The sequence below is a fragment of the Macrotis lagotis genome, chromosome 1 (assembly GCF_037893015.1).
Source record: "Macrotis lagotis isolate mMagLag1 chromosome 1, bilby.v1.9.chrom.fasta, whole genome shotgun sequence".
NCBI classification, from domain to species: Eukaryota; Metazoa; Chordata; class Mammalia; order Peramelemorphia; family Peramelidae; genus Macrotis; species Macrotis lagotis.
Genome location: NC_133658.1, coordinates 188,129,738 through 188,155,014, shown reverse-complemented (window position 1 = coordinate 188,155,014; position 25,277 = coordinate 188,129,738). Strand labels below are relative to the sequence as shown.

The window sequence follows — 25,277 nt, the reverse complement described above, 5'->3', positions numbered from 1 at the left end:
ATCTACAACAAGTAGAAAGGGAAATGACTATTTAAAAGAGCCAACATGACTTCTTCAAGACAAGCCTCTTCTTCAAAACTAGCTTATATCTTTTTAAGAAAGTATTATTAAAATGGTTTAGAATGCTAGTCATAGTTTACCTATATTTAACAAAGCATTTGAAAAAGTCTTAAAATAGTGTAATTAATATTAAGATAGGGCTCCCTATTTCTGTTGAGGATTTCAATATCCTTCCTATCACTAACATTGGCACTATTTTCAACAACTTACTCCACACCTCACTCTAAGAAACAAATCAATTGTCAAACTATTTCTCTAGCTCTTTCTCATAAGTCCCCTTCTATCTACTTACATGGTCACAAGTCTAGTTCAGGTCCTCTCCTCTCCTAGAACACTGCAATGGTCTCCTACATGGCCTCCCTACTGAAAGTCTCTGAATCAATTTATTCTCCATACCATTGTAAAAATGATTTTCCTAAATTATAAATCTTACCATGACATTTTCCTACTGAGTGAGCTCCAAAGGCTCCCTATTGCCTTTAGGATCAAATATAAATTCCTGTTTGACTTTTTTTTTTATAGATTTTGTTTTCAAGGCAATGGGGCTAAGTAGCTTGCCCAAGGCCACACGGCTAGGTAATTATTAAGTGTCTGAGGTCGGATTTGAACCCAGGTACTCCTGACTCCAAGGCTCTATTCACTGCGCCACCTAGCAGACCCTGTTTGACTGTTAAAGTCCTTCACAGTCTAGATCTGATCTTTCTTTTCAGCTTTATACATTATTCCACTTTCTGTAATGAGCCTTCTTGCTGTTCTTTATAAAAAAAAACTCTGTCTTCCATTTCCACAAATTGGCTATATATCCCATGCCTAAAACACATTCCCTGGTAGTCTCTATTACTTAGAATCCTGTCAAAGTTTAGCTCAAGTGCTGAAAGCTTTCCCATACAAAACCTTTCCTAATTCCGGGGCAGCTAGGTGGCGCAGTGGATAGAGCACTGGCCCTGGAGTCAGGAGTACCTGGGTTCAAATCCAGCCTCAGACACTTAATAATTACCTAGCTTGTGTGGCCTTGGGCAAGCCACTTAACCCCACTGACTTGAAAAAAAAAAAAAAACCTTTCCTAATTCCTCAGATTCCCTAGTACTTGCCCCACCCCGAATGTTTTTTAATCTATGTTGTACATACTTATATATGAGCATGTTGCTTTCACTAATAGTATGGCAAGCTCTTTAAGGTCAGAAACTAAACATTTTTGTTTTTCTGTATACCTAAGCCTTGTGTCTGACACAGAGCAAGTGTATGATTGGTAATCAGTTAATTCTGAAATGGTTGAATGGCCAAACCAAAGGGGAATCATTAATGACTCAACATTAATTTGCAAGGACTCCAAGGGGGTGGCTCAAGAGATCTGTGCATGGCTCATTGCTATTTCGTATTTTAATTAATAACTTCGAATAAGACATGGATGGAATACATTTCAAATCTACAGTTGATGATAAGGTGAGAAGGATAGTAAAATCATGTAAAACTGGATACAAAAATATTTTGAAAAGCTAATATACTAGGCTTAAGAAACTAAGATGAAATTTAACAAGGATAAATGTATGGTTTTACAATCCTCCCCTAACAGCACCTAAAAATTGCCACCTATCCTCTGTGATATAATATTCTTGTCCATCCTTTCCATTACAGTTTCTGCTACTCGACTAAGACTGTCCTCTCCAATTACCAGTGAAGCATTCACTACTAAATCTAATGACATTTTTCAAGCCTCATCCTTCCTGAATTCATCTTTCTGCACTCTTATTGACACCCATCCCCTCCTGATGCCTTCTTCTCTGGGTTTATCTTGACATTGCTTTAGTTCCATTAGTTTAGCCTTGTGTCATGCCATGTGCATGGATTCTGCCTTGGGTATTCCTGTTATTCTTCCATCCCCCAAAGAATATTCTTTTGTTGAGTACAGAAAGTTTGATATTTTTTATCTGAAATGCTTATTGAATTGCATTAAGTTAAAAAAATAACTTCACAAGTAAAAGATAGAAGCAATGTGGTTAGACACACTTGTCTGACAAAGATTAGAGGGCACAGGCATACACAGAGCACAAGCGGAGTATGCAGCACACTCATGGCTTATATTTCACTCCCCATGATCTGTACACACATATCAGAAGAGTTCAATGAGTCAACAGTATGATATGGTGAATGATTAAGTTAATGCAATCTTTTTTTATGTTTTTTTTAAGTTAATGCAATCTTAAAATGGATTAATAAAGGCAAATTTTCTAGGACTAGGGAGACAATAGGAACTGCTATTCAATTCCCAGGTCAGACTATATGTGGAGTATATTTTCTTTTGGACATTAGTAAGTCAGAGAGTAGCCAGGATTTCAAATATCAATTAAAATTTGTGAAGAGGTGAGAGGGGGAGGAGCCAAGATGGCAGAATGAGAACAGTGTTTTTTAGGAGCTCTCTCCAAAATATTTCAAAAACCTTAAAAGTATGACTGACTAAATTTTCGAGACACAGAACCCACAGAAAGATCCAGTGAAGCAATTCTCCAGCCCAAGGTAACTTGGAAGATTGTGGGAGGGCTCTGCTCCATGGAGTTGCAGGGGCAGCAGCATAGGCAGGCAGGGCGCCTGGGTACCTGGGGGGGCACTGGCTCATGGCAGCAGAAGCAGTTTCCTGATCTGCCAACCCAGGTAACACCAAGCACAACTTGGAACATCAGTGGGGAACCTTCTGCCAGAGTGAGCATGAAGCCCAGGCCAACTTGGCCCTCAATGTAGCCTGGTCCTCAACACAGCCCAGACCCCAGGAAATGGAAGCAGACCTCTGGAGCTGCCCAGCAGGGATCCACCCAGCAACTGCTCCCAGAGGGCTCAGCCCATGGAAGGTAAGGAGGTAAGGAGACTGTCAAAGTCTCTCCTCTGTCCCTGGTACAGAACTCTTGTGCTTTGTCCATATTCAGACCTTGGTCATGGTTTGGGCCATTGCCATACAGCAGGGACCCTCCTCACAGCTCCAAGGAAGAAGGGTGTGCTTGTGGTCATCCACAGAGCAGAGCACAGGCAGGAGAGCAGTTAGAGTCTCTCCTAAGAGAGGAGGAGCTATGGTCGTTGCAGGGATATCCCATAATATTCAAAAGCCTGGGAAATACCCCAAAACCAGGGCACAGGCTGGAGAAATGAGTAAGCAGAAAAAAAAGAACTTGACCATAGACAATTACTTTGGCCCCATGAAGGATCAAAACACACACTCAGAAGATGATAAAGTCCAAGCTTCTGTATCAAAGCCTCCAAGAAAAATATGAGTTGGGCTCAAACTGTGGCAGAGCTCAAAAAAGATTTTGAAAATCAAGTGAGGGAGGCAGAGGAAAAATTGTGAAGAGAGTTGAGAGAGAGAGAGAGAGATGCTGGAAAAACATGAAAACCAAGTCAGCAGCTTAGTCAAGAAGATCCCCCCAAAATGCTGAAGAAAACAACATGTTAAAAAACTAGTTTAGGTCAATGGAAAAAGCAATCCAAAAAGTTAACAAGAAGAATACTTTAAAAAGTAGAAACAGCCAGATGGAAAAGGAGATAAGAAAGATCTCTGAAGAAAAACTCCTTCAAATGTAGAATGGTGCTAAAGGAAGCTGATGAAAACTTTGCGATGAATCAAGAAACAATAAAACAATACCAAAAGAATGAAAAACTAGAAGAAAACCTGAAATAGTGCTGAAATCATTGAAAAAAAACAACTGATCTGGAAAATAGATCCAGAAGAGATAATTTTAAAAATCAATGGGCTACCTGAAAGTCATGATCAGGAAAAGAGTCTTGACTTCATTTTTAAAGAATTTCTATAGGAAAATTACCCTGATATCCTAGAAGCAGAGGGTAAAATTGAAATTGAGGGAAATTCATTGATATCCTCCAGAAAAAGATCCAAAAAAAAAAAACCCAGGAATACTATAGCCAAGTCCTAAAACTCCCAAGTCAAAGAGAAACTATTACAAGTAGCCAGAAGGAAACAAGTCAATATCATGGTGCTGCACTCAGGATTACACAGAACTTAGTATCTACCTTAAGGGCTTGTAGGGCTTGGAATATAATATTTTGGAAGGCAAAAGAGCTTGGAATGCAACTGAAAATCAACTACCCAGCAAAACTAAACATCCTCTCCCAGGCAAAAAGATGGACTTTCAATGAAACAGGGGGATTTCAAATGTTCCTGTTGAAATGACCAGAGCTGAGCAGAAAGTTTGATCTTCAAGTACAGGCTCAGGTGAAGCAAAGAGAGGACAGATGAGAATGGTAAATTACAAGGGATTTAATGATGTTAAACTGCATGTATTCCTGCATGAAAAGATACTGATAATATTCATATGAACCTCCTCATTTAATAGAGCAGTTAGGAGGAGCATATATAGACAGGGTAAAGGAGGAAGCTGAATTTGAAGGCATAATATATTGTAAAAATGGAATCAATGGGTGAAAAGGAAATGTACTGGGGTAAAGGAGAAAGAGAATAGGCTAAGGTATTTCATGGAAGGGGGAAGGTGAGGGGGAATGAGGGAGCCTTCATTCTCTCTGGAAATGGCTCAGAGAGGATTCAACATATATACCATAGGGTGTAAAAATCTAGAAGAAAAGGGAAAGAAAAGGGATGGGGGAAAAGGGGACAGAGGGAGGGGAGCACATTTTCTTTTTTCCTTTTAATAAGGTGGTGGGATTGAGTGGCATGTCCAGGACCAAGGGGCTGGGTGGCTGCTGGGTTTCCTGGAGTGGGATGTGGACTTGGGGCCTACTTGGGGCCTCCTGTCCCCAGGGACAGTTCTCTCAACTGTGGCACTATGCTGCCCCACAGCATACTTCTGAAGAGGGAAAGAGTAAAAGGAGAAAAAAAAATAATAAGTGGTAAGGGGGAGGAATGAGTGGAGAGAATTACAATCAGCAACAGCAAGTGGAAAAATATGGAAGTAACTTCTCTGATGATAAAGAATTCCATCCACCCCAGAGTCAGAGCAGAGAGAATGTGAACAGACTGAAGCACATTTTATTTCCCTTTCTTTCATTTTAGTCCTCATGAGGTTTTTTTATTTTGTTGGGGGGGGGGGGGTGAAGATCATGCTTATTCTTATAAAGACTATTTTAGTAAGGTGTAAATAAAAAAATGTAAATTAAAAACTGTGAAGGCCTTAAGAGATTCATATCTGGTTCAGATCAGAAGATTGAAATATGGATGAGATGGAAGAGAATAAGAACTGTAGCATGAAAAAGAAAAGATATAGAAAGGGCATGATTATTATCAAGTATTTCAAGCTGGTATACAGAAAAAGAATGAACACTGGTTCTGTTTGACCTGAAAGGGAAGAAGTAGGAGCAACAGTGAAAGATGCATAAAGTAGAGATTTCAGACTTGTACGAAAAAATATTTTGGCAACTGGATCTATTGAAAAATGTAGTAGCATGCTCTTCATTGTAAATCTTTCAAACAAAGCCTGGATTACCAACCACATAGGGGATATGTACAGGAAATTTTTGAGAGTCTTAAGTCACTGGAGTCCTATCCAACTGAGATTCTACAAGTATGTGTAGTACAGGAAAGAGAAATATTAAGGATAACTAAAAAGACATGGACCTACATGGCTAAAGATCTTCACCAAAAATACTTTTGGGAAGAGGGGGAATTTAAAGGAAAGGTGATTGGCTTCATTTTGGACATGGCAAATTTGAAATGCCAATGGAAGAAAGGTCTGTATATAGATAGCAGGCAACTGGTAATGGAAAGATGGAATTAAAAGTGAAAATTCCTGAAAAAAGAGAAAGGAGAGAAAAATATTGAGAAGTAAAAGTATTTCTTGGAAAGAAAAATTTTCAGAAATCAGAATATAAAGAGCTGAAAATGAGCAAGGGATATATAACTGAAAGCAATGAGGAAAGAAGCTTCTCTAGCTAGTTAGCTGTGAAAAGAGAAAGAGTGATCGCCTGAATAATACAGTGGACTAAACTGATAAATAATCAGTAGAGAAAGCTCCAACAAAAGGCTGAAGAAGATGAAATTAAGGTTACAAACTTAGGTGTTGGGCCACTTTTTTCTCAAAGATTGTATGAAAGCAAGAAAGGACAGATAAAGAATATAGGTACCTAATAGGAAAGATAAGGAAAAGTACATTGTGATCACAGGGAAAAATTTCAGAGTTTGAGACTGACTCCAATTATTTTAAAAATGTTTTGCCTTTGATTTCCAAATAATATAACCCTATCCACCTATATCATCTTATACAAATCTTTGCCCAAGGATAAGTCTGAAGAATGCTTCTCTTCTTTCTTTTAGTATTTTTGGAGTTTTTGGGGGAAGGCAGTGGAGTTACATGACTTGCTCAAGGTCACACAGCTAGGTAATTATTAAGGGTCTGAGGCCAGACTTGAACTCAGGTCCTCCTGACTCCAGGGCATTAAGCAGTTTAGTAAATGGCTTACAATCTTCCCTTTCATTCCTACCCTTCTCTTTCCATATATATATATAAATATCCCTTGGATACTCTGACCCCAGAAATTACCTTTATTTAACTTCAACCACCCCTGAAGTGGTAATATCTTAGACCTTCTCATCAATAATAACTATTCTACTTTCATGCTCTTAAATACTGAAATTCTCTTCCCTGATCATAATGTTCTGTCTTATGTATGTATCTCCCTTTCCTCACTACATTCCTCCTAAACCTACTCCTTTCCTTTCCTTACTGTCATCTTCAGACATTCTAATCCACTGTAGCCACATTCCCAAAATGTAATATCTTTTAAAAGGGAATATATTTAAGTTTAAATAAAAATAGTTCTGTTAGTAGACAACACTCAAGTTTTGTTCAAAGCAATGGGGCTGGGGAGGGTAGGATAAGAAGAGGGAAAACTGGTGGCCAATATGTCTTATATTTGGATCATGCTAATAAGGAGGTTAGGAAATAAAGAGAAGAACTACACTGTTTGTTTGTTTTTTTGATGGTTTTAATTCCACTTACCCACTTCTATGCAAATACAAATTCTTCTAGAGATACTTTCCACCTTCTTCATTCCTCCTCCCTTTCATGTATCTATTCCAAACCAATACAAAAATTTGTTTCCCCAAAGCAAAAAGAATTGTGATAACATGGAATAGAGAAAGAAGACTAGATACAAAGATGTTTAACTTCTTCCTCCCACCGAACAACTGGCTAAAATTATGATACAGGGGTTATATACTCACATTGTACAGACATCTGCATCAAATGAAGAAAATATAATTCTTCTTTTTCCAGAATTTTCTAAAACAGTCTTTAAAATGATATCTAAAAATAGGTTCATGTCAAAAAATGCTGACAAGTTGCCATCCCATATTCCATCCTAGATAGAAAAAAGTATGTTGAACTAAATTGGAATTCATATTTCCTAACAGTTCAGTCATTTTCAATTAAAAAATAAAATGTTATATAAAATAATTTTAAACAAGAAAACCTGTAATTATTTTTTAAATGACAAGAAATATATATGCATAGAAATACATACATATATACACACACTACATATACATATACATATAGTTATATGTATATATGTTGTTGTTGGTTTTGGGGGGACTTCCTGGGGCAATAGGATTAAATGATTTGCCCAAAGTCACACACATCAAGGATCTGAGGGTCAAACTCAGGTTCTTCTGATGGCAGGACTGTTGCTCTATCCAGTGAGTCACCTAGCTGACCCACAAGCTATGTTTTTTAAAGCTTAATTTAAAAAAATTAACAACACAGAACAGCTCTAATCATTTCTGGCAATCCACTTATATAAAATATCCACACTTCAGATATCATTTGACATTTAACTTATTTTATTCTAATATAAACCAAATACTCACATAATGCCATCAAAGATAATTTGAATTATTGAAAATATTTTTAGGAATCTAGGATGTATGGAATTGTGCTGAAAATGTATCATTCATTCTAAAAATATTGAACACTAATTAAGATAATTATTGTCACCCCTACAGTATGTCAAATAACCAACTGATGTTTTGAGTATTGCCAGGTGGCTCCATTGAGCAAAACATTTCCCTATTTTCTTTGGGTATCATGATATCTGATCTTTTACTAACTTAATTGAATAGAGGTATTTTATAATATGAGAGTGAAATAATTATCTGTTAGTGATTAATTCCTTGCCAGGCTCTATAACTTACTAGAAAAGGTTCTTATAGAATAAAAGAGGCAAATTTTGAAGAGAATTAAAGTTAGGATTTAACAGATAAAGCATTATCTAGCTTTGGTCAAACTATGGCAAAAGAACTGGAGGAGAATGGAACATAAATTTTGTTTAGAACTCTCCCCAATGTGAATACTAATATATATTAACTTACAATGGTAAAGTTGCTATGTTTTAAGTATAGTTATTGATATAACAATTAGAGTGTGCATTGATAAAGAGGTGTAATAAGTTTTATGTAGGCTAAAATAAAATTTTAATTTCATTTATACCATTAGTAATTTAAAACTTTGCATACATAACCAAAAGATTATACAAGATATAAATTCACTTACTCTTTGCTGGCAAATCCATTTTATTTCAATGTTAAACCCGACATCCTCTGGCAAAGCCTCTAAAACCTAAAAGAATTTTTTTTTTAAAAGAAGGAGTAAAGAACTACAGGAAGACATAGACAGCAAAACTCTACTAGTGGGAGACCTCAACCTCCCGCTATTAGATCTAGATAAATCAAATCATAAAACAAACAAGAAAGAAATTAGGGTGGTAAATGATCGTTAGAAAAATTAGATATGGTAGACTTACGGAGGAAACTGAATGGGGATAGAAAGGAATATACCTTTTTCTCTGCAGTACATGGATATTATACAAAAATTGACCATGTACTAGGACATAAAAACAATGATCAACTGCAGAAAGGCAGAAATAGTGAATACATCTTTCTCAGATCACAATGCAATAAAAGTCATATGCAATACTGGGCCAAGGAGATATAGACCCAGAACAAATTGGAAACTAAATAACCTCATTTTAAAAAATGAGTGGACCAAAAATCAAATTATAGAAAGAATTAACCATTTTATCCTAGATAATGATAATAATGGAACAACATACCAAAACCTATAGGATTCATTCAAAGTGACTCTCAGGGGATATATTATAGCTCTAAATGCTTATATGAATAAATTGGAGAAAGAAGAAATCAATGAACTAAACATGCAACTAAAAAAATTAGAGAAAGAACAAATCAAAAATCCCCAATTAAATACCAAATTCGAAATTCTAAAAATTAGAGAAGCTAATAAAATCGAAAGCAAAAAAACTATTGGATTAATAAATAAAACCAAAAGTTGGTATTATGAAAAAACCAATAAAACTGATAAACCTCTGGGTCAATTTGATTAAAAAAAAAGGAGAAAACCAAATTGCTAGTATCATAAATGAAAAAGGTGAACTCACCACCAATGAGGAAATTAAAGTAATAATTCGAAATTATTTTGCCCAACTTTATGCCAATAAATTTGATAATCTAAGTGAAATGGATGAATATTTACAAAAATATAAGTTGCCCTGGTTAAATGAAGAAGAGATTAAATACCTAAACAACCGTATCTCAGAAAAAAAAAATTCAGCAAGCCATTATTGAACTCCCTAAAAAAAAATCTCCAGGGCCTGATGGATTCACAAGTGAATTCTGCCAAACATTTAAGGAACAATTGGTTCCAATCCTATATAAATTCTTTGGAAAAATAGGGAAAGATGGAATTCTGCCTAACTCTTTCTATAAAACCAATATGGTACTGTTACCTAAACCAAGAAGAGTTAAAACAAAGAAAGAAAATTATAGACCTATTTCCCTGATGAACATAGATGCAAAAATCTTAAATAAAATCTTAGCAAAACGATTACAAGTTATCACTGGGATAATTATGATCAAGTAGGATTTATTCCAGGAATGCAGGGTTCGTTCAATATTAGGAAAACTGTTAGTATACTCAATTATATCAACAACAAACCCATTAGAAATCACATGTTCATATCAATAGATGCTGAAAAAGCTTTTGACAAAATACAGCATCCATTCCTATTAAAAACACTAGAGAGTGTAGGAATAAATGGACTGTTCCTTAAAATAATTAGCAGTACCTATCTGAAACCATCAACAAGGATTATATTCAATGGGGAGAGGCTAGAGGCATTACCAGTAAGATCAGGGGTGAAACAAGGGTGCCCATTATCACCACTACTATTCAATATTGTATTAGAAATGTTAGCATCAGCAATTACAGAAGAAAAAGAAATTGAAGAAATTAGAATTGGAAGGAAGAGAGAAAACTCTCACTCTTCGCAGATGACATGATGGTCTACCTAGAAAATCTCAAGAAATCATCTAAAAAACTACTGGAAGCAATTAGCAATTTTAGCAAAGTTGCAGGTTATAAAATAAACCCTCATATATCCTCAACTTTTCTATATATGTCTAGCAAGAAAACAGCAGGAAGAGCTAGAAAGAGAAATCCCATTCAAAGTAACCTCAGACAATATAAAATATTTGGGAGTCTATTTGCCAAGACAGACTCAGAATCTTTTTGAAAACAATTATAAAACACTTCTCACACAAATTAAATTAGATTTAAATAACTGGGCAACTATCAACTGCTCATGGATAGGTAGAGCTAATAAATAAAAATGACAATTCTACCAAAACTAAACTATCTGTTCAGTGCCCTACCAATCAAAATTCCAAAAAAATACTTTAATGAGTTAGAAAAAATTGTAAGTAAATTCATATGGAGAAATAAAAAGTCAAGAATTGCCAGGAGCTTAATGAAAAAAAGTGCAAAAGAAGGTGGCTTAGCCCTACCCAATCTAAAATTATATTATAAAGCATCAGTCATCAAAACTGGTATTGGCTAAGAAATGGAGTGGTGGACCAGTGGAGTAGACTAGGTGTAAAAGCAGGAGAAGATTATAGTAATCTGCTGTTTCATAAAGCCAAAGAGTCTGGCCATTGGGATAAAAACTCCCTCTCTGATAAAAATTGCTGGGATAATTGGAAGTTAGTATGGAAGAAACTTAGATTAGACCAACACCTCACACCCTTTACCAAGATAAGATCCAAATGGTTACAGGACTTAAGACATAAAAAACAATACTATAAGCAAATTAGAAGATCAAGGACTAGTCTACCTGTCAGATCTATGGAAAGGGGAACAGGTTATGACTAAGGAAGAGTTGGAGAACATCACCAAAAACCAATTGGATGATTTCGATTACATTAAATTAAAAAGCTTTTGCACAAATAAAACCAATGTAACCAAAATCAAAAGAAATGTAGTAAACTGGGAAACAATCTTTACAACTAATGATTCTGACAAAGGACTCACTTCTAAAATATACAGAGAGCTGAGTCATATTTTTAAAACAAAAAGCCATTCCCCAATTGACAAATGGTCAAAGGATATGCAAAGGCAATTTACAGATGAGGAGATCAAAGCAATCCATAGCCATATGAAAAAATGCTCTAAATCATTAATCATTAGAGAAATGCAAATTAAAGCTTCTCTGAGGTACCACCTCACACCTCTAAGATTGGCCAGTATGACCAGGAAGAATAATGATCATTGTTGGAAGGGATGTGGGAAATCTGGGACACTATTACACTGTTTGTGGAGCTGTGAACTCATCCAACCTTCTGGAGAGCTATTTGGAACTATGCCCAAAGGGCAACAAAAATGTGCATACCCTTTGACCCAGCAATACCACTACTGGGTCTATACCCTGAAGAGATGAGAAAAAAGGGTAAAAACATTACTTGTACAAAAATATTTATAGCAGCCCTGTTTGTGGTGGCAAAGAATTGGAAATCCAGTAAATGTCCTTCAATTGGGGAATGGCTTAGCAAACTGTGGTATATATATGTCATGGAACACTATTGTTCTATTAGAAACCAGGAGGGACGGGATTTCAGGGAAACCTGGAGGGATTTGCATGAACTGATGCTGAGTGAGATGAGCAGAACCAGAAAAACACTGTATACCCTAACAGCAACATGGGAGTGATGTTCAACCTTGAAGGACTTGCTCATTCCATCAGTGCAACAATCGGGAACAATTTTGGGCTGTCTGCAAAGGAGAGTACCATCTGTATCCAGATAAGGAGTTGTGGACTTTGAACAAAGTGGAAGGACTATTCCCTTTAATTTAGAAAAAAAACGTATCTTATTGTCTGAACTTGTTACCTCTTAGACTTCTCTTCTCTTTAAGGATATGATTTCTCTCTCATCACACCCAATTTGGATCAAGGTACAACATGGAAACAAAGAAAAGACTGACAGAGTGCTTTCGGTGGGGGGGAGGGAAGCAAGATTGGGGAAAATTGTAAAACTCAAATAATATCTTTAATAAAAATAAATTTTAAAAAAAAAAGGAGTATAGGATAGAGGGAAAAAAGAGGAAAATAATTATTACCAAAGGCAATCTGTAAGAATATAAGGAAATATGAAGCATTAAAGTTTTGTGCTTCAGCAAGTACAATTTTTACTGGTACAATTATAGCCAATATTTATAAAGTTTGCAAAGAGATTTATAAATAATTCATGTATCTTCAGAAAAATCCTATGATGTTATTGCTATTTCCATTTTACAAATGATGAAATGAAACATAAAGAAGTGACTTGCCCACTATAATAGTTTATAGTTGTCTAATCCAGGTTCCATGCTCTACCAGATCAATCATTCAGGTGAATCAATCATTGACCTATCAGCCCTTGCACTCTTGCCCAATCATGGGTCATGTCTAACCCAATTCAAATTCTGAGTTTTTCCCCAACACCCATTCAATCTTTCTCTGTTCCCATTCAGAAACTACTAAATGCTAATGGAGAAAGTCCTAACTTTCCATAGCAAGTAAATTATAAATTCCTTCTCGAACATCAACTGGGCCCTTATTGTTATCTAGCAGTCTTTTTTTAGTTCTCTTTAACTGACTCTCCATCATATGAGAGCATCTATCCATTCTACTCATACTTTTGATGCCACTTCCTTCTCCTTATATCAAGAGTAGCAGGTATTTATGTTCTCTACTCATTCCCACCTCTTAGAAACCTAGATTGCTTCAAAATGCAGCTCAGCTAGAAATCTTTTTAATGTGATCGTTCCAGCCATCCCAGATGTTAGTTTATCCTTCCTCTTCAAATTACTTTGTATATATCTAATTCATGTATGTTAAGGAAAGAAGAAAGAAGATTGGGGAGGAATAAACATTTATTAAGCACCTAAGTATATATGTGTCAGGGGTATGTTAAGTGCTTCACAAATATTAACTAATTTGATCCCCACAACCACCCTGGGAGGTATGGATGCTATTATTATTCCCAGGATCACATTGCTAAATGAGTGTCTGAAGTTGGATTTAAACTCAGGGATTCCTGACTTCCACCCCAATGCTCTATCCCTTCTCTCCACTGCACATCCTCCCTGACAATTGGTACACTCCTAGAGGGTAGAGACTAATCATATATGGCACTTTACAAACCTTAAAGCATTATATAAATCTTAACTATTATTGTTATTATCATTAACACAATATCTTGTATTTGATAAATATTTTCTGTTCTAAACTGTACTAAACTGAATTAAGCAAAAAGATTTAAAAAGTGTCATCAAGGTCATTAAGGGAGCTAGCAGCCACTTCCACAAACAATATGTACTATTTAATTTATATATAATTGCTGCATACCTGCCTTGTATTTTTCCCTTCTAATAATTCAGGAATATTGTACCCACTAATCCAGTTACTCCCCTCTATGCCAACCCCTAGACCTTACTGTCAATTCACTTCATTTACTCAGCAGCTATCCTTTATTATTATTATATTAAGAAATTTTTAAATGAAAAAACTCTGCCTTATCATTAATACTCAAGATTTCAAGTTTCTTTAAGTGTGTGTATTTGCATGTATATGTGTATGATATGCATGCATGTATACATATTTATGTATGTATAAAGATTTAATAAAATTTATATTCAAAATAGAATGATGACAAAATTTTTAATTTTCAAAACAGAAAGCCGGTACTATATGTATTTTCTATAATGGATAACAAGGAAGACAAAGAAACTTGGAAACATGTTCTATGAGGCTACACTGATTAAAATGGGGATATAGCTAACTAATTAAAAGGCTGTCATGCTGAAGAGAGATTAGAGTGATTCAAAGCATTATGCCTGATATCTCAACTGATCCATCTTAAGATATATGTGAGTATAACTATGTGTGTGTGTGTGTGTGTGTAGTATGTGTGTGTGTGTATGTATATATATATATATATATATATATATATATATAGAGAGAGAGAGAGAGAGAGAGAGATAACTCAAAAACTAATCAAGATAGACAATTTATAATTCCTAAGTAACAGTACCTATTTGAATAGACCCAGTCATTCAAAAATCATTTATTAAGCACTTTCTAGGTACTATATACAGTGTGCTAAGTGCTGGTCTTTGCAAAAAAAGAATCTCTGCCTTCTGGAAATCCACATTCTAACTCAAGAGATGACAGGCAAACAACAAGTTACAAACAATATTTATAAAAAAGATGGAAGGAAACCTAAGTTGAAGGTGGGAGGTACATGAGGGGAACTAAGAAAGGCCTCCTGTCAAAGCTGGGATTTGAAATGAACCTTGAAAGAAATAGGGAAATTGAAATGTAAGAAATGAAAAACAGGATCATTGCAGACTATGGGAATCAGCTAGTGCAAAAAAGCACAGTCAATGGATGAGTGTGTTGTAAGCAGGCATATCAAGCAAGCCAATGAAACTGGACTGTAGAATGCAGGGAGAAAAGGTAAGTGTGAGAAAGTTAAGGAGGGTTCAGGTGATGATGAGGTTTAAATGGTAAAGACAGGAACTTATATTTGAGTCTGAATGTCATAAGAATTTCTCGAGTTGACTAGAGACTGAAGTTTTCATATGGTCCAATTTATGATTTTGAAAAAATCACTTCAGCAGCCAAGTGGAGGATTGATTGAATTCAAGAGAGTAGAGGACAAGAGCCAAGGAGGCCAACCAGAAACAGGATGTGATAAAGGCCTAAACTACAGTAATGGTTGACTGGAAAAGAAAACATACAGGGAAGTTGTGAATATAGACAAGACAAGATCTGGCAACTGAGAAGATACATGGACTGAATGAAAATAAGAAATCAAGGGTGACACCAAAACTTCAAACCTGAGAGGATGATAGTGCCCTTCATAATCAAAGAGAAGAGGGGAAGGTTTAGGGGAAAAGATATAGTCTGTTAGCCAGTCAATGAACACTTATTAAGTACTTATTATGTTCTGGCACCGTGCTAAGCACTAGGAATTCAAAGAAAATTAAAAAAAAAAAAAAACAGTTCCTATCAAGGAGCCCACAGTCTAATGGGTAAAGATAATAAATTTGTTTTGGACATGTTGAGTTTGAGATGCCTATGGGACATCCAGGTAGAGATATCCAAAAGTTAGTAGTTGGTGAAGTCATAATGTCTAGATAAATACATCTGTGAAACATAGGCAAAAAGAACAAAAATTTGTGCTGAATATTAAAGCTTCTTCTCAGCTATTAAATGGCACACTTAAAAAATTAATCAACCTATTTTTAACAATAATTCAACAAATATTTCTCAAGGTGCTAGGGTAGACTACTGTACATTGGAGATTATAAAATTAAACAAGGTCACTTACCTCAAGAATTTGCTTAGTATTTAAATTTATTTACTTCAATATGATTAAAATAAAATTAGAAGCATAAATTTTAGTTTTTTATTTTATTTAAGGCAATAGGGTTAAGTGACTTATCCAAGGTCACATAGCGAGGCAATTATTAAGTGTCTGAGGCCAGATTTGAACTCAGGTCCTCTTGACTCCAGGACTGGTAGTCTATTCACGGAGCCAACTAGCTGCCCCTCAGAAGCATAAATTTTAAAATAAAATAATTAAAATAGTATAAAACAATTATTTTTTTCACCAACTAAATAATTATTCAAAACAAAAATTTTAAATCTATTCCTTTTATGGATACAGGCTTTACAAAGTACTTACCATCTGGAGAGAAGGAAATGGTTGATCTTCAGAGACAGAATTTTCTTCCATGGCTAACGATGCTGAAAATTAAATTTATGAGTCCATCAATAAATAAAAGAAAATTTAGCAATAAATCAAATAAATAAATATCCCATCTTACTCCTTTTTCTATAGATACTCTAAGATAACAAAAATTTCATTTAGAAGTATATTTACTCAAGGCACTTTAAAAACCCACATAGCCACCCATCTAACCTCTAGATCTTATTTTCTAAAACATTTACGAAAAATGGATTCAAATACCTAAGAAATAACCAATGTATATAAAAGAGGTAATACAATATCACAAAAAATGAATACTAATCTGAGAGTGAGGGAACCTGGATCCATCTCTACCACTAACCATGTAACTTTGGGCTAAAAATAGAGCCAAGACATTTGAGTCTTATCACCTATCAAATGAGGAAGTTTATTTACAGATCATTATACCAGAACTAATATTGTGATTCAAGGGGTATTTGTATTTTCTGTGGCATAATTCTATATTATTTTTAGAAGAAATTCAGTAGTTTAATTCAGTAATTTTAAGTGGAAAAAGTCAATAAACATTTATAAGCACCTACTAAATGTGGTTTGTATAAATTATTTGGGATATGAAGAAAGGAAAAAGAAAAGTCCCTGCTCTTGATGAACCCATAATTAATAGGGGAGACAACATGTGAACAGCTATGTACAAAAAAGCTACATAAAGGATAAATGATAAACAACTGATATAGTTGGAAAGCATTAGAAAAAAGGGAGAAGGTTATATTTTGGCAGGGATTTAGAGGAAGCCAAGAGGTGAAGTCAAAGAGGGAGAGTACTTCAGGCTTGAGGGACAGCCAATGAAAATGTCTAGAGTCAGAAGATAAAATGGCTTGTTTAGGAACAGTAAAGAAGCTGGTATCACTGGATCAAAAAGTAATAGGGCAGGGAAGGGTAAGGTGTAAGAAAACTTAAAAAGTACTTGATGGGTGGAAAAGGGGAGGATGTTGAAGGGTTTTGAATACCACAGCAAAGATTTTACACTTCATGCTGAAAGTAACAGGGAGCCATTTGGAGTTTATTGAGTAGGGACAATGTGGTCAGACTGGTACTTTGGGAAGATAATTTTGACAGCTGAATGGAAGACTAAATAAGAGATGATAATTGAATCCATGGGAGCTGATGAGATCACTAAGCAAAGTAGTAAAGAAGGAGGAAAGAAAGTCTAGGACAGAGTCCTGTGAGATTCTCATGGTTAATGGACATGACATAAATGAAGGTTCAGCAAGAATATTAAGGAGTCTTCAGAAGATAGCAAGAGAACCAGAATAGAGCAGTATTGCAAAAATGTAATATTCTATTATTTTGTGAAACAATTAAGTTTTGTTCCTCATTAAGCTTTTCTGGGCTTGCCAAGTAGCAATTTGATTTACATATAAAGAATGGATAATTCCATCTTAAAATTAAGCTTAGAATATACTAATTCAAACTTGGAATAAAGAAATAAAATATAAATGTTAATTTGAAATAAACAATTTTTCAATGTTGCTACGTACCAGTAGTTAAGGACTCTTTTGATTTTAGTGCAGTTACATGACAAAGCTGAAAAATACAAAAGAAAAATTACAATTATTTTGTAGTCTCAATTTATGCAATGATGCTTTATGATTGAGATGAAATAGAAAAATCAGAAAATAAAGTTATAAATGTTTGCAAAATTGAGAGTAATACAATATTATTACATTTAAGACAAGCAATTTAAAGATGAATGAGCTCTAAATAAATCATATATCCCATGAATAATGTTAACAAATACTATGACAAAAAACCAGAAGCACAGATCCTGTCCCTTGATTACCAATGTCAGTGCAAGAGAGCACTGAATGAGCATCAGTCTAATCTGTGATATGGTTTATAATATTAAGTCTTTCAGAAATGTGATTTAGAAGGTAGGGATATATACTACAAAATTACAGTGCATGCCAACCTAATATATTTTCAAGGTATGAATCTATATAACTAGTTAAACTCTCTGAATGAAAGGTATGATAAAAATTAAGCTCAGAGAAGGCAAGGATAATTAATCAAATTAGAAACATTCACTGTTTGGTTCACTTCCTTGAGCTCCATAGTTTTTAATCTAAAGTTATGAGGGCAAATTCTATATGATGTTAGCTTCACTGTATCATATGGATTTATGATGTAAGTAATAACAAAATATTAAAAGCTGAAAGGGAATATTAATTCAACTAGCCATTTCACAAATGGTAGACATTAGGAAAATTCAACAAAAATTTGAAGCAATATTAACACTAGGATGTGCTAAACTTGGACAAAGGAAAATATGAGCTTAGAAACATCAAAAGTTTGGTTCTTATAGTAAATATATGTGTATACAAATAAATATACGTAAATATGTGTGTGCATATATTATGAGTAAATTTGTATGTACATCTTTTATATTTCATTAATATGCATAAAATAAACATATTTTCTCATTTCATTGATAAAAAGTTTTCACTGCTTCATCTATTCCCAGAATTCTAGTTGAATTTGTGCCCAAATTGTGTTCTTTAAAGATTTGCTTGTAGATATTTTGAATCACTCCTCTTCTGGGTTTGTATCTTGAGCATCTCTCATTCCATTTTTATAATGGGATTTTCTTTTGCTTACTCATTCTTATAACCTACTCACTGATTTTGCACTTTGTGCTAGGGCCAAGATCTGTGCACTTCTATAATGAAGGTCTGTTTTGGTACTACTACTGCTGCTTTTTTTTGGAGTCTTGTGCTGTTCCAGGATCTCTGGGAGAACTCACACTCAAACCTTCAATCTTTCAGTGATCCCCTAGTGATCTGATCCAGGGCAAAATCTACTTGCAGTCCCTTTCACTCACAAGTTTCAGGACCTGGATCTGAAACTGAGCAACAGTAGCCACTATCAGTCATCTGGAAAGGTCTTCAGGTTCAGTTATAGAACACACACTACAGTTTCCTTTTTCATAATTTGCTCCTCTCTCATTATATCACCAAAATCTTGAGATTACAAACAGGGGGGATGGAGGAAGAGGAGGGCAGGTGTAGAAATGCACATGTGTGGACATACGTCTCCTTGTCAATTTGCTTAAAATTTGTGATCTGAAACTAGAGAGTGGACAACAATGTTGCCACTTGACATCTGTCCCTGTCATAGTACTCTGGCACGAATCTGCAGATACCCCACTAAGTCTGGAACTCTTATTGTCCCAGTTCACAGTCCCTCCTTAAACTGGTGTACTTTTGGATTTTTTTTTTACGTTTTTTTTTTTTTTTGCAAGGCAATGGGGGTTAAGTGGCTTGCCCAAGGCCACACAGCTAGGTAATTATTAAGGGTCTGAGGTCGGATATGAACTCAGGTACTCCTGACTCCAGGGCCGGTGCTTTATCCACTCCACCACCTAGCCACCCCACTGGTGTACTTCCAAATATGGAATGCTCTACATCAGTCCCTGCCCCCAAATCTGCAGACCTCTCTCTGCTAGTCCTGCAATGCCAATCTGGGCTAGGCAAATGAGTCACTTACCTTTTCTTGAATTTTCCCCATCAGAATTTGGTCTGGTGTATTTTCTGGATAGTTTTGGGGGAGCTTCTCAATGTACTGTTTCCTGTTACCCTACCATTTTCAACCTATGTTCCTTTGATATCTTTTAAATTTACTGAAGAAATCTCTTGCCTTTCCCGTGCTAATTTGTTTCTTTTTTTTCTTTGCATTGCTCATTTTCTCTAAAATTTTACATTCAGTTAAGATTTATATTTTCCTTTCCCTTTTCTTTTTTGATCAGCTACTTCTCAAGCCTCATCAAACAGTCATTCTACTTTCCTGCTTGTTGGTGCCTTCAGTAAAGCACTGCAAATCTCTAGCCATAGCTCAGGCACTCAATCTAATTCCTTGAATCATCATTTTCACTTCATAAAGGATGTTATTTAAGTCAAACCTATGCAATATGACCATTTTTCCTACCTTCATCAATTTTAGTCTGAATTTTGAAATAAAAAAAGCTAGATCTTGTTTTAACTCCAAGTAAACAGCTTCCAGGTATATGATCAATCTGATTTTGATACTAATTACCTGGTGATGTCCATATGTAGAGTTACGTTTTGGGTTGTTGAAAAAATGCTATGATCAACTAGGTAGCTTGACACAACTCTCTTAGTTTCTGCCCAGCCTCATTTTGTACTCCAAAGAAAAATTGTACCTGTTATTCCAACTATCTTCTTATTTCCTACTTTAGCATTCCAATCTCCTATGACAAATGATACTTTTTGGAGGGGGGGGGTGTTTCAGAAGATAATGTAGGTCTTCATATAACTGATTAACTTCTTTCAGCATTTGAAGTATAGTTATTATTGAGACTGAATAGTTTGCCCAGACATCACTCTATCATTAGGGCTCTTCTAAGGGATTCTTGTCCACAGTACTATATGTCATGATCACCTGAATTCATTTAAGTTCCTGTCCATTTAAGTTCACTGACATCTAAGATTATCAATGTGTAATCTTTCCATCTCCCATCTGACCACATCTAGCTTAACTTGGTTCCTAGATCTTACTAAGAAACGTAGGTATAGTAAAAACAAAAAGGAAATTTTTTTTTTTTAAAGAATGATTGAGGAGAACAGGAAATATACCAATGGTTTGGAAAAGGTATGCCATTTTAATAATTTTCAAAACAGGGAAAAGAATAGAACCTTCAAACTCTGATTCCTAAAAAATTCTAGAACATATTATTAAAGTTGCAACATGACCCAATCAAGACCAAGTCAATTAAAATTAATTCAATTTCATTTAAGATGGTTGCTAGACTGGTTAATAGGAAAAATGCTATAGATACAGTTTAAGTAAATTTTATTTTAACAAAACTTCTGAGAAAGTTTAATGCTTTTTCTGCATGAAAGATGAAGAAATAAAGACTGAATAATGTTAGATGGAGTCAAAACTGGTTGAATATTTGAATATCTGAATATTCAAAGAGTTTGAACTAATAGCTCTATGTCAATAAAGAGGTCTCCAATCAAGTTAACCAGTGATTTACTCTTGGCCTGACATTATACTGCTGTCATTTTCGGTGATTTGCATAAAAGCATCTATTATCAAATTTATAGAAATGGTAAAGTGGGGATAGATAAGATTTAGAATTGGAAGAAGTGATTTAAATATGGGTTGAATTTCATGAAATGACATTGAATGTAATTTTTCATACGAAGATTCCAGAAACTTATTCCAAACAATCAAGATGGATCAGGAAAATCTAGACAGAATTTTGTCTAAAAGCATATTGAGTCAACAAAATACATTGGCCAAGAAAGGTAATGAAATCTTAAGGTGTATTGGGAGACACTGTGTCCAGAACTAGGAAACTGACAGTCATACTATTTATTATTCTGCCTGGTTAGATCATATATGGAAAATTATGTTCCACTTTAGGTAATGATTGCTGGTAGACAGTTGTAAATTGGAGACAATTCAGTAGACAACCAGGATAGTGGAGAGCATCAAGACCGACAATTACCATTTTTCATATATTTAAAGAGGTTATCACATAGAATAAGGAATTAGGCTTACCTTACTTGAACACAAAATACAGAACCAGGAAAGTTGTACAGAGGAAAAATATACTTATTTTAAGAAAAGATTTCGTTTCTATTAAAATTAACCAAAAGTTGACTAGACCCCTTTGGAAAGTACTAGATACCTCTTCCCTGGAAGTACTGAAAAAAAGATCAGATTTACCATTTATCAGGGATATCTTTTTTTTTTTTAGGTTTTTTGCTAGGCAAACGGGGTTAAGTGGCTTGCCCAAGACCACACAGCTAGGTAATTATTAAGTGTCTGAGACCGGATTTGAACCCAGGTACTCCTGACTCCAAGGCTGGTGCTTTATCCACTACGCCACCTAACCGCCCCTATCAGGGATATCTTTAAAGGTATACTTATTTCTATGGTTTTATTCAGTGGCCTCTGAGGTCCTTTCCACTTCAAAATCTGAATTCTATGAAATTTATTCCTAATAATAGAAATATGATGCCACTTTACTAATATTTAGTAGCAGGTTAATTGGATTATTCATATGTATAAAGGAAATTCTAAAGTTAAAGAAAAAATTATTACCTTTAACAACTGGAGTTGAGCAAAAGTTAGTTCTTTCACTGGAATTTCAAACAGTTCTGTTGGTTCATCATCATATTTCTTTTAAAAAAACAGAGAGATTATTAAGTTTTACTGAATGTATTCCAAATAGTGAATAAATTCTATTATTCTGAATGTATCACTTCTTTAAAAAAAACACTAAAAATTAAGGCTATTAAGTTATATAGAAAAGAGGAAGAAAATGATATAGGGAGTTTTTCTTGTTTATAATTTCTTTACGTCTACAATAATAGACTTCATCAGTTATCTTAATTTTGCAAGACATAAAATTTATTACTAGACCTATAAACAAAGTGTTTCTTGCTAAAAAAAAAAAGGGTCTGTCTGTCAAGGCTTATATTCCACTAAAACTGGTGCAAATAATTCTTCCCTCAAAAGGTTACTTTCTATATAGTTTATATTTTTATATATGTAAATTTTATCTCCCCCTCTTTGAGGGCAAAGATTTTTTTTTTCTCCACCCTTAAGCAAAGCACAATAATTGGCACATCGTAAGTATTTAATACATATTTTCTGGTTTAAGAAAAGCTTTAAGCTTTAAGAAATCAGAACTGCCAGAGCATGATAAAGCATACTTTATCATAAAGCAAAGAAATAAGTAAAACTTTAGTGAAGGACACTTTTTCTTGCATTTCTTTAAAAAAACGTAAATGTTTTATTCAGAGAAGAGCATTGAGTCTAGTTTGACACCTTTACCACTCTTATTCTTTGATGGCCCTGTGATTTATTTCATTTCTCACATTGTTGTGGTATTCTTTCCAAATGCTGCAAATTATAACAACTCCACAACTCATTCTTTCCACTATTCTCCATAAAACTCTTCCTCCCATTAAAATCTTTACAAGAGATTCACCTAATGTGCTTGGGGCATTTCTTTGGATGACTTTACATTACTGTTAAATCTTTTTTTCCTCACTCTTACTACATGACTGATGCATTTTCTTTTCTGGTTACATCTCTCTCTTGATTATGTCCTTTATGTTACTTCCCCTGCAGTCTATTCTTGCCCAGCATGTGTCTTTGTCCAACTACTTTAATTCTTTGAAGACTGTTATTTCACAACTTATAGCTTTAGGAAATAAAAGAAAAGGGGAGGGGGGAAAGGAGAGGGTATTGGTTAAGTAGCTATTATGTGCCAAGCATCATGCTAACAAAGCACTTTATAAATATTATTTATCTTTACAATAATGCTGAGGTAGATGCTATTACTATGCTAGTTTTACAACTGAAACTAAGGCAGACTGAGGTCAAATGATTATTCATGGTCACAGGACAAGGAATGTCTTAGGCTGGATTTCAATGAAGATTTTTCTTGACTTTAGGTACAACACTGAATCCTCCATACAACCTAGCTGTCTTTCTCACTCCTTCCATTACCTTGTACTCATTGAGATCGAGCTTCTTCCTTGTGAGTCCTTCCAGAAATTGTGCATTTTCACTAATATCCCTTGAGAATGATTGATCAATATTCCTTACTCCCACTACCATTTCCAATCTCCTCCTAGAATGATCGATCAATCAGCAACTTCTATACCTTTGAAACTCATTCAAACTATACTATCAACTATTCAAGACTTTGGTAGATACTATTCAATAACCTCAAACACATTCTCCTTGCTTCCTCAAGGAATTTATCTCCTGGCTCTTCCCAACTCCTTCCCTCAACTTACTTTTCCCATGACCTACTCTTCCAAGCCTTTTAGAATTGGATTGTCATATGCTTGACTTTGCTATCACCCACATGTATTCCACTCCCCAAGCTGATGCACTTTGAACTTTATCTGATCATAATCTCATTATACACATTATCCTGTTTTACAGCTCCTAACCTTGTTCTTTGCTCTTACTGTGAACTCTAATCTTTTCACTCCCTCAGTCCTTTTCCAAGTACTATTACTGCATTGGCTACATTCTCCCCACTTTAATGAACATGTTCAAATCTATCCAAGCTTCTTCTTAGCAGCTTCTTGCCCCTCTATTTTATTGCCAATCTTGTCCGGCCAGACCAGCCTGTCAGTAACTTCTGCCATTCCTTACCTTCCTTCCTATTCACATGCTGAAAAAAAAAAAAATCACAATACTGTCCTGATTAGGTCCACTAAAGACTTCCATTACATTCTCAAATAGGCTTTCACACTTCTCTAATTAATTTACACTTCTCCAATTAATTAATTCCCTAATTAATACCATTCATCACTGTGGCTTTTTGAAACCTTTTTATCCTTCTTCAAATTTCTCGTGGTACTCCCTAACACTCTCCCTTAAGAATCCTACCCTAATATTTCACTGAAAAAATTGAGGTCATAAATTTACCAAGAACTTCCTCTTCTGCCTTTCCCATATATCATTCAGATGTCTTTACTATTATCTCCTCCTTCGTTCCATCGTACATGATGATGGAGCCCTTCTGGCTAAAACAAATATTTCTTCCAACATAAGGGATCTTGGTCCACTCACCTCCTCAAGCAGATTGCCCCCTCTTTCATCCCTAAACTCCAATCTCTGAGTACCTGGCTATTTTTCCAATCTACTACAAATATTTCCATGTCTTCCATCTTCAAAGAATCTTTGATCTGCCCCTCCCCCACCATTGGCAATCATCTTATTTTGCTCTTTTTTTTAAAATGACTGAACTCCTTGGGAAGGGTGTCTACAACCAGCTGCCTCAACTTCCTTTTAACTCTCTGTAATACAGCTTGAGAGTTTGTCATCAACTAAAATTGATCTCTTCAAAATTATCAGTGATTTCTGAATTTCCAAATCAAAAGGCCTTCTCCTCAATTGTCATCTTTTTGACACTATTGATTACCTCCTTCACTTTGATACTGGCTTCTAAATTTCCGTGAAACCATTCTCTCCTGGTTCTTCTATCTGGCCATCTCTTTTGCTATAGCCAGTAATAGTCAGTATTCTCCAAGATTCCATCTCTTCTCCCTTTACTCTTCTCACAAAATCTCACAAGCTCCCATTGATTCAATCATCATCTTTTAAG

The 25,277-nt window shown here is 35.0% G+C and overlaps 1 protein-coding gene across 6 annotated transcripts in view; it reads right to left on the bottom strand.

Moving 5' to 3' along the window:
- Positions 1-25,277, bottom strand: part of GPCPD1 (glycerophosphocholine phosphodiesterase 1) — a 118,962-nt gene that overhangs the window by 44,623 nt on the left and 49,062 nt on the right. For all 6 annotated transcript variants that reach the window (XM_074209500.1, XM_074209498.1, XM_074209501.1 and 3 more), the window contains 5 exons: positions 22,247-22,324; positions 17,656-17,701; positions 16,094-16,155; positions 8,565-8,630; positions 7,238-7,374 (listed from right to left, as the gene is read on the bottom strand). In XM_074209500.1, the coding sequence (XP_074065601.1) occupies positions 7,238-7,374; positions 8,565-8,630; positions 16,094-16,155; positions 17,656-17,701; positions 22,247-22,324 (389 nt within the window). The remainder of the gene's footprint in view (positions 1-7,237; positions 7,375-8,564; positions 8,631-16,093; positions 16,156-17,655; positions 17,702-22,246; positions 22,325-25,277) is intronic.